General features: G+C 58.0%; 1 protein-coding gene across 1 annotated transcript; it reads right to left on the bottom strand.

The window, feature by feature from the left end:
* Positions 1 to 3,175: 3,175 nt before the first annotated feature.
* LOC124154650 (S-antigen protein-like) lies at positions 3,176 to 4,129 on the bottom strand. Its single transcript, XM_046528747.1, has 2 exons — positions 3,941 to 4,129; positions 3,176 to 3,730 (listed from the first exon to the last, which is right to left on the bottom strand). The coding sequence occupies exons 1-2, from the start codon at positions 4,127 to 4,129 to the stop codon at positions 3,176 to 3,178; spliced, it is 744 nt and encodes a 247-aa protein (XP_046384703.1).
* Between the last annotated feature and the right edge of the window lie 5,503 nt (positions 4,130 to 9,632).

Below are 9,632 nucleotides of genomic sequence, written 5' to 3'. Positions count from 1 at the left end.
CCCTTGTCCCTTTGCACCCTTGCCCCCTTGTGGACTTGTCCCCTTGTCCCCTTGCCCCCTTGTACCCTTGTCCCCTTGTCCCCTTGCCCCTTGTCCCCTTGTACACTTGCCCCTTTGTCCCCTTTTCCCCTAACCACTTTTCCCCTTGCCTTCTTGTCCCCTGGTCCCCTTGTTCCCTTGACCCCTTGGCCCCTAGTCCACTTGTCCACTTGTCCCCTTGTTCCCTTGTCCCCTTGACCACTTTCCCCTTATCCACTTGTCCCCTTGTCCCCTTTTCCCCTTGACCCCTGTCCCCTTGTCCCCTTGACCCCTTGTCCCCTTGCCCCCTTGTCCACTTGCCCTTTATCCCTTTGTCCCCTTTCCCCTTGACCCCTTGTCCCCCTTCTCCCCTTCACCCCTAAGCCCCTTCTCTCCTTGCCCCTTTGTCCCCTTGCCCCCTTGTCCCCTTGTCCCCCTGTCCCCATGATGACTTCTCCCCTTGTCCCTTGGTCCCCTTGCCCCCTTGTCATCTTGTCCCCTTGTCCCCTTGCCCCCTTGTACCCTTGTCACCTTGTTCCCTTGCGCCTTGTCCCCTTGTCCCCTTGTCCACTTGCCCCCTTGTCCCCTGGTCCCCTTGTCCCCTTGACCCCTTGGCCCGTTGTCCCCTTGTCCCCTTGTTCCCTTGGCCCCTTGACCACTTGCCCCTTATCCCCATGTCCCCTTGATCCCATGTCCCCTCATCGCCTTGTCCCCTTGTCCCGTTGTAACCCTTGTCCCCATCTCCCCTAGGCCCCTTGTCAACTTGTCCCCTTGCCCTCTTGTCCCCTTGGCCCCTTGTTCCCTAGTCCCCTTGACCACTTGCCCCTTATCCACTAGTCCCCTTGTTCCCTTGACCCCTTGTCCCCTTCCCCCCTTAGGCCCCTTGTCCCCTCGTCCCCTTGTCCCATTGTCCCCTAGATCCCTCTCCCCTTGTCCCTTGTCCCCTTGTCCCCTGGTCCCCTTGTCCGCTAAACCCGTTTTCCCCTTGTCCCCTAGCCATCTTGTCCCCTTGTCCCCTTAACTCTTTGCCCCTTATCCCATTGCCCCTTGTCAGCTTCACACCTTGTCCCATTTTACCCTTCTCCCCTAGGCCCCTTGTCCCCATGACCCCTTGTTACCTTGTCCCCTTGTCCTCTTGTCCCCTTGTCCCGTTGTCCCCTCATCCAATTGTCCCCTTGCCCCCTTGTCCCCTTGTCCCCTTTTCGTCTTGACCCCCTGTCCACTTGTACCCTTGTCCCTTTGCCCCCTTGCCCCCTTGTCACCTCCTCCCCTTGTCCCCTTGCCCTCTTCTACCCTTGTCCCTTTGTCCCCTTGTCCCCTTGCCCCTTTTCCAAATGTCCCCTTGTCCACTTGCCCCCTTCTCCCCTTGACCCCTTGTCCTTTTGTCCTCTTGTACCCTTGTCCCATAGTACCCTTGTCCCCCTGTCCCCTTGTCCCCTTACCTCTTGTCCCCTTATCCCCTAGTCCCCTTTTCCCCTCTACCCCATGTCCCCTTGTCCCCTTGTCCCCTTGCCCCCTTGTACCCTTGTCCCCTTGTCCCCTTGCCCCTTGTCCCCTTGTACACTTGCCCTTTTGTCCCCTTTTCCCCTAACCACTTTTACCCTTGCCTTCTTGTCCCCTGGTCCCCTTGTTCCCTTGACCCCTTGGCCCCTAGTCCACTTGTCCACTTGTCCCCTTGTTCCCTTGTCCCCTTGACCACTTTCCCCTTATCCACTTGTCCCCTTGTCCCCTTTTCCCCTTGACCCCTGTCCCCTTGTCCCCTTGACCCCTTGTCCCCTTGCCCCCTTGTCCACTTGCCCTTTATTCCTTTGTCCCCTTTCCCCTTGACCCCTTGTCCCTCTTCTCCCCTTCACCCCTAAGCCCCTTCTCTCCTTGCCCCTTAGTCCCCTTGCCCCCTTGTCCCCTTGTCCCCCTGTCCCCATGATGGCTTCTCCCCTTGTCCCTTTGTCCCCTTGCCCCCTTGTCATCTTGTCCCCTTGTCCCCTTGCCCCCTTGTACCCTTGTCACCTTGTTCCCTTGCGCCTTGTCCCCTTGTCCCCTTGTCCACTTGCCCCCTTGTCCCCTGGTCCCCTTGTCCCCTTGACCCCTTGGCCCGTTGTCCCCTTGTCCCCTTGTCCCCTTGTTCCCTTGGCCCCTTGACCACTTGCCCCTTATCCCCTTGTCCCCTTGATCCCATGTCCCCTCATCGCCTTGTCCCCTTGTCCCGTTGTAACCCTTGTCCCCATCTCCCCTAGGCCCCTTGTCAACTTGTCCCCTTGCCCTCTTGTCCCCTTGGCCCCTTGTTCCCTAGTCCCCTTGACCACTTGCCCCTTATCCACTAGTCCCCTTGTTCCCTTGACCCCTTGTCCCCTTCCCCACTTAGGCCCCTTGTCCCCTCGTCCCCTTGTCCCATTGTCCCCTAGATCCCTCTCCCCTTGTCCCTTGTCCCCTTGTCCCCTGGTCCCCTTGTCCGCTAAACCCGTTTTCCCCTTGTTCCCTAGCCATCTTGTCCCCTTGTCCCCTTAACCCTTTGCCCCTTATCCCATTGCCCCCTGTCAGCTTCACACCTTGTCCCATTTTACCCTTCTCCCCTAGGCCCCTTGTCCCCATGACCCCTTGTTACCTTGTCCCCTTGTCCTCTTGTCCCCTTGTCCCGTTGTCCCCTCATCCAATTGTCCCCTTGCCCCCTTGTCCCCTTTTCGTCTTGACCCCCTGTCCACTTGTACCCTTGTCCCTTTGCCCCCTTGCCCCCTTGTCACCTCCTCCCCTTGTCCCCTTGCCCTCTTGTACCCTTGTCCCTTTGTCCCCTTGTCCCCTTGCCCCTTTTCCAAATGTCCCCTTGTCCACTTGCCCCCTTCTCCCCTTGACCCCTTGTCCTTTTGTCCTCTTGTACCCTTGTCCCATAGTACCCTTGTCCCCCTGTCCCCTTGTCCCCTTACCTCTTGTCCCCTTATCCCCTAGTCCCCTTTTCCCCTCTACCCCATGTCCCCTTGTCGCCTTGTCCCCTGGTCCACTTGCCCATTGTTCCCTTGTCCATTTGACCACTTGCCCCTTATCACTTTGTCCCCTTGTCGCCTTGTCCCCTTGCCCCCTTGTCCCCTAATACCCTTGTCCCTTCACCCCTAGGCCCCTTGTCCCCTTGCTCCTTGTCCCCTTGTCCCCTTGTCCGCTTTTCCACTTATCTCCTTGCCCCCTTGTCCCCTTGCCCCCTTGAGCCCTTGTCCCCCTCTCCCATTGCCCCCTTGTCCCCTTGCCTCCTTGTTTCCTTGTCCCCTTCTCCCCTTGTCCCACTGTCCCCTTGTACTCTTGTCCCCATATCCCCTTCTCTCCTTGCACCCTTGTCCCCTTCCCCCTTTCTCCCTCTTTCCTTTTCTCCCCTTGTCCCCTTGTCTCCGCGTCCCCTTGTCCCGTTTTCCATTCTCCCCTTGCCCCCTTTTCCCCTTGCCCCCTTGTCCCCTCCTCCCAATATCCCATAGTCCCTTTGCCACTTTGTCCCCTTTGCCCCTTTTGCCCTGGTCACCTTATCCCCTTGACTACTTGTCCCCTTGTCCCCTTCTCCCTTTGCCCCCTTGCCCCTTGTTAACTTGTCCCCTTGTTGCCTTGCCCCCTTGTACCCCTTGTCCCCTTGTCCCCTTGCCCCTTGTCCACTTGTCCACTTGCCCCTATGTCCCTTTTTTCCCTCATCCCTTTTCCCCTTCTCCCCTAGTTCCCTGGTCCCCTTGCCCCTTGACCCCTAGCCCCTTGTCCCTTTGTCCCCTTGTCCCCTTGTTCCCCCTTCCCCTTGACCCCTTTACCTTATCCCCTTGCCCCCTTTTCCCCTTGACCCCTTGTCCCCCTTTCCCTTTGTCCCCTTGACCGCTTGTCCCCTTGACCACATACCCCTTATCCCCTTGTCCCCTTTTCCCCTTGACCCTTTGTCCATTTGTCTACTTGTCCCCTTCACCCCAGGCCCCTTCTCCACTTGCCCCCTTGTCCCCTCGCCCCCTTGTCCCCTTGCCCCTTTGTCCCCATGTCCTCCAGTCCCCTTGACCATTTGTCCCCTTGTCCCTTTGCCCCTTGCCCCCTTATCTACTTGTCCCCTTGTCCCCTTGTCGCCTTGTCCCCTTGTCTCCTTGTACCCTTGTCCCTTCATCCCTAGGCCCCTTGTCCCTTTGCTCCTTGTCTCCTTGTCCCCTTTTCCACTTCTCTCCTTGCCCCCTTGTCTCCTTGCCTCCTTGAGCCCTTGTCCCCCTCTCCCCTTGCCCCCTTGTCCCCTTGCCCCCTTGTCCTCTTGTCCCCTTCTCCCCTTGTCCCCTTGTCCCCTTGGCCCCTTGTCCCCTTGTTTCCTTGTCCCCTTGTCCCCTTGCTCCCTTGTCCCCTTGACCAATTGCCCCTTAACTCTTGTCCCCTTGTCCCCTTGTCCTCTTGACCCCTTGTCCCCTTGTCGCCTTGTCCCCTTGTCCCCTTTTACCCTTGTCCCCTTGTCCCCTTTTCTCCTTCACCCCTTGTCCCCTTGTCCAATTGCCCTTTTATCCGTTTGGCCCCTTGACCCCTTGACCAGTTGCCCCTTAATCTTTTGTCCCCTTTTCCCCTTGACCCCTTGTCCCCATGTCTCCTTCCCCCCTTAGGCCCCTGGTCCCCTTGTCTCCTTTTCCCCTTCTTTCCTTGCACCCTTGTCCGCTTCCCCCATTCTCCCCTTCTCCCCTCCTCCCATTCTCCCCTTCTCCCCTTGCCCTTGTAAAATGTCCCCTTGTCCCAATGTCCCCTTGACCCTTGTCCCCTTCTCCCCTGGTCCCCTTGCCCCATTGATTCCTTGGCCCGTTGTCCCCTTGTCCCCTTGACCCCATGTCCCCTTGTCGCCTTTTCCCCTTGTCCCCTTGTAACCCTTGTCCCCATCTCCCCTTGCCCTTTGTCCCCTTGTCCCCTTCTCCCCTTGCCCCATTGTCCCCTTGCCCTTTTGTCCCCTTGTCCCTTGTCCCCTAGTCCCCTTGACCACTTGCCCCTTATCCCCTTGTCCCCTTGATCCCCTGTCCCCATGTCCCCTTCCTCCCTTAGGCTCCTTGTCCCCTTGTCCCATTGTCTCGTTGACCCCTCTCCCGTAGTCCCCTTGTCCCCTTGTCCCTTGTCCCCTTGTCCCCTGGTCCACTTGTCCGCTAGACCCCTTGTCCCCTTGTCCCCTAGTAGTCTTGTCCACTTGTTCCCTGACCCTTTGCCCCTTATCTCATTGCCCCTTCTCAGCTTGACACCTTTTCCCCTTTTACCCTTCTCCCCTAGGCCCCTTGTCCCCATGACCCCTTGATCTCCCTTCCCCTTGTCCACTTGTCCCCTTGTCACTTTGCCCCCTTGTCCCCTTCTCCCCTTCTCCCCTTACCCCCTTGTACCCTTTTCCTCATTCCCCCTTGTCCCCTTGCCCATTTTCCCATTTTCCATTTGTCCACTCCCCCCTTGCCCCTTGACCCCTTGTCCCTTATCCTCTTGTCCGCTTGTCCCATTGCACACTTGTCCACTTGTCCCCTTACCCTTTGTCCTAATGTCCCCTAGTTCCATTGTCCCCTCTACCCCCTGTCCCCTTGTCCCCTGGTCCACATGCCCCTTGTTCCCTTGTCCCATTGACCACCTCCCCTTTATCTCCTTGTCGCCTTGTCGCCTTGTCATCATGTCCCCTTACCCCTTGTACCAATGTCCCTTCACCCCTAGGCCCCTTAACCCCTTGCTCCTTTTCCGCTTGTCCCCTTTTCCACTTCTCTCCTTGCCCCCTTGTCCCTTAGCCCCCTTGAGCCCTTTTCCTTCTCTCCCCTTGCCCCCTTGTCCTATTGCCCATTGTCCCCTTGTCCCATTCTCCCCTTATCCCACTGTCCCCTTGTCTTCTTGTCCCCTTATCTCCTTCTCTCCTTGCACCCTTGTCCCCTTCCCCCTTTCTCCCTCTTTCCCTTTTTCCCTTTCTCCCCTTGTCCCCATGTCCCCGTGTCCCCTTGTCCCCTCCTCCCATTATCCCATAGTCCCTTTGCCACATTGTCCCCTTGCCCCCTTTTGCCCTCGTCACATTAAACCCTTGACTACTTGTCCCCTTGTCCCCTTCTCCCTTTGCCCCCTTGCCCCCTTGTTGACTTGTCCCCTTATTATCTTGCCCTCTTGTACCCCTTGTCCCCTTGTCCCCTTGCCCCTTGTCCTCTTGTCCATTTGCCCCTTTGTCCCCTTTTTCCCTCATCCCTTTTCCCCTTGCCCCTTGACCCCTAGCCCCTTGTCCCTTTGTCCCCTTCTCCCCTTGTTCCCCTTCCCCTTGACCACTTACCCCTTATTCCTTTGTCCCCTTTTCCCCTTGACCCCTTGTCCATTTGTCTACTTGTCCCCTTCACCCCAGGCCCCTTCTCCACTTGCCCCCTTGTCCCCTCGCCCCCTTGTCCCCTTGCCCCTTTGTCCCCATGTCCTCCAGTCCCCTTGACATTTTGTCCCCTTGTCCCTTTGCCCCCTTGCCCCCTTGTCACCTTGTCCCCTTGTCCCCTTGCCCCCTTGTACCCTGGTCCCCTTATCCCCTTGCGCCTTGTCCCCTTGTCCCCTTGTCCACTTGCCCCCTTGTCCACTTGTCCACTTGCCCCCTTGTCCCATTTTCCCCTCACCCCTTTACCCCTTGTACCCTTGTCCCCTGGTCCCCTATCCCCTTGACCCCTTGGCCCCGGGTCCCCTTGTTCACTTGTCCCCTAGTTCCCTTGTCCCCTTGACCACTTGCCCCTTACCATTTGTCCCCTTGTCCCCTTGACCCCTTGTCCCCTTGTCGCCTTGTCCCATGTCCCATTGTACCCTTGTCCCCTTCTTCCCTAGGCTCCTTGTCCCGTTGTCCCCTTGTCCCGTTCCTCCTTCTCCTGTTGCCCCCTTGTGCCCTCGCTATCTAGTCCCTTTGGCCCCTTGTTCCCTCGTCCCCTTGACCACTTGCCCCTTATCCCTTTGTCCCCTTGTCCCCTTGACCCCTTGCCCCCATGTCCCCTTCCCCCCTTAGGCTCCTTGTACCCTTGTCCCCTTTTCCCCTTCTCTCCGTGCAACCTTGTCCGCTTCCCCCCTTTTCCCCTTCTCCCATTCTCCCCTTCTCCCCTTCTCCCCTTGCCCCTTGTCCCTTTGTAAATTGTCCCCTTGTCTTCTTGGCCCATTGTCAAATGTCTCCTTGTCCCAATGTCCCCTTGTCCCATTGTCCTCTGACCCTTATCCCCTTGTCCCCTTGCCCCTTGTCCCCATGTCCCCTTGTCCTCTAGTCCCCTAGTCATCTTGTCCACCTGTCCCTTTGTCCCCTTGACCCTTTGCCCCTTATCCCATTGTCCCTTTGTCAGCTTGAAACCTTGTCCTCTTGTACTCATCTCCTCTAGGACCCTTGTCCTCCTGACCCCTCGTTCCCTTGTCCCCTTGTCCAGTTGTCCTCTTCACTCCTTGTCCCCTTGCCCCCTTGTCCTCTTTTCCCCATGTCCCCTTTTCGCCTTAACAACCTTTCCCATTGTCCCATTGTCCCTTTGCCCCCTTGCCCCCTTGTCGCCTTCTCCTGTTGTCCGCTTGCCCTCTTGGCCCCTTGTCCCCTTGCCCCTTTTCCCATTGTCCCCTTGTGCACTTCCCCCTTGTCCCCATGTCCCTTTGTCCTCTTGTCCCCTTGTCCAATTGTCCCCTTGTCCCCTTACCTTTTGTCTTCTTGTCCCCTAGTCCCCTTGTCCCCTTGACCACTTGTCCCCTTGTCACATGTTCCTCTTGTCCCCTTGTTCCCTTGTCCCCTTGACCACTTGCCCCTTATCTACTTGTCCCATTGTCGCCTTGTCCCCTTCTCTCCTAGTACCCTTGTCCCTTCCTCCCTAGGCCCCTTGTCCCCTTGCTCCTTGTCTCCTTGTCCCCTTTTCCACTTCTCTCCTTGCCCCCTTGTCACCTTACCTCCTTGAACCCTTGTCCCCCTCTCCCCTTGCCCCCTTGTTCCCTTGCCCCCTTGTCCTCTTGTCCCGTTTTCCCCTTGTCCCTTTGTCCCCTTGGCCCCTTGTCCCCTTGTTTCCTTGTCCCCTTGCTCCCTTGTCCCCTTGACCAATTGCCCCTTATCCCCTAGTCCCCTTGTCCCCTCGTCCTCTTGACCCCTTGTCCCCTTGTCGCCTTGTCCTCTTGTCCCCTTTTACCCTTGTCCCCTTGTCCCCTTTTCTCCTTCACCCCTCTTCCGCTTGTCCCCTTGCCCTTTTGTCCGTTTGGCCCGTTGTCCCCTTGACCACTTGCCCCTTAATCCTTTGTCCCCTTGTCTCCTTTTGCCCTTCTCTCCTTGCACCCTTGTCCGCTTCCCCCCTTCTCCCCTTCTCCCCTCCTCCCATTCTCCCCTTCTCCCCTTGCCTCTTGGCCCCTTGTCCAATGTCCCCTTGTCCCAATGTCCCCTTGTCCCATTGTCCCCTTGACCCTTGACCCTTGTCCCCTTGTCCCCTTGCCCCTTGTCCCCATGTCCCCTTGTCCTCTAGTCCCCTAGTCATCTTGTCAACTTGTCCCCTTGTCCACTTGACCCTTTGCCCCTTATCCCATTGTCCCCTTGTCAGCTTGACTCCTTCACCCCTTGTTCCCTTCTCCTCTAGGCCCCTTGTCTTCCTAACCCCTTGTTCCCTTGTCCCCTAGTCCCGTTGTCCCCTTCTCCCCTTGCCCCTTGCCCCCTTGTCCCCTTGTCCCCTTTTCGCCTTGACCCCGTGTCCGCTTGTCCCGTTTCCCCTTCTCCCCTTTCCCCCTTGCGCCTTGTCCCCTTGTCTCCTTGTCCACTTGTCCCCTTGTCCCCTGGTCCCCTTGTCCCATTGACCGCTTGGCCCGTTGTCCCGTTGTCCCCTTGTCCCCTTGTCCCCTTGACCCCATGTCCCCTTGTCGCCTTTTCCCCTTGTCCCCTTGTAACCCTTGTCCCCATCTCCTCTTGGCCCCCTGTCCCCTTGTCCCCTTTACCCCTACTCCCCTTGCACCCTTGTCCACTTGCCCTCTTGTCCCCTTGCTCTCTTGTCCCCTTGGCCCCTTGTCCCCTAGTCCCCCTGACCACTTGCCCCTTATCCCCTTGTCCCCTTGACCCCTTGTCCCCATGTCCCCTTCCTCCCTTAGGCCCCTTATCCCCTTGTCCCCTTGTCCCATTGTCCCCTTGACCCCTCTCTCCTTGTCCCCTTGTCCCTTGTCCACTTTGTCCCCTGGTACCCTTGTCCGCTAAACCCCTTTTCCCCTTGTCCCCTAGTCATCTTGTCCACTTGTCCGCTTGACCTTTTCCCCTTATCCAATTGCCCCTTGTCAGCTTGAACCTTTGTCCCCTTTTACCCTTCTCGCCTAGCCCCTTGTCCCCAAGACCCCCTGATCTCTTGTCCTCTTGTCACTTTGCCCTCTTGCCTCCTTATCACCTTCTCCTCTTGTCTACTTGCCCCCTTGTACCCTTGTCTCCTTCCCAACTTGTCCCCTTGCCCCATTTACTATTGTACATTTGTCCACTTGACCCCTTGTCCCCTTGACCCCTTGTCCTTTTGTCTTCTTGTCCCCTTGTCCCGTTGTACCCTTGTCCCCATATCCCCTTGTCCCCTTACCTCTTGTCCCATTGTCCCCTAGTCCCCTTGTCCCCTCTACCCCGTGTCGCCTTGTACCCTGGTCCACTTGCCCCTTGCCCCCTTGTCCCCTTGCCCCCTTGAGCCCTTTTCCCC

Source organism: Ischnura elegans, chromosome 1, assembly GCF_921293095.1.
Source record: "Ischnura elegans chromosome 1, ioIscEleg1.1, whole genome shotgun sequence".
Taxonomy (NCBI): Eukaryota; Metazoa; Arthropoda; class Insecta; order Odonata; family Coenagrionidae; genus Ischnura; species Ischnura elegans.
This window is presented reverse-complemented; position numbering and strand designations above follow the sequence as displayed.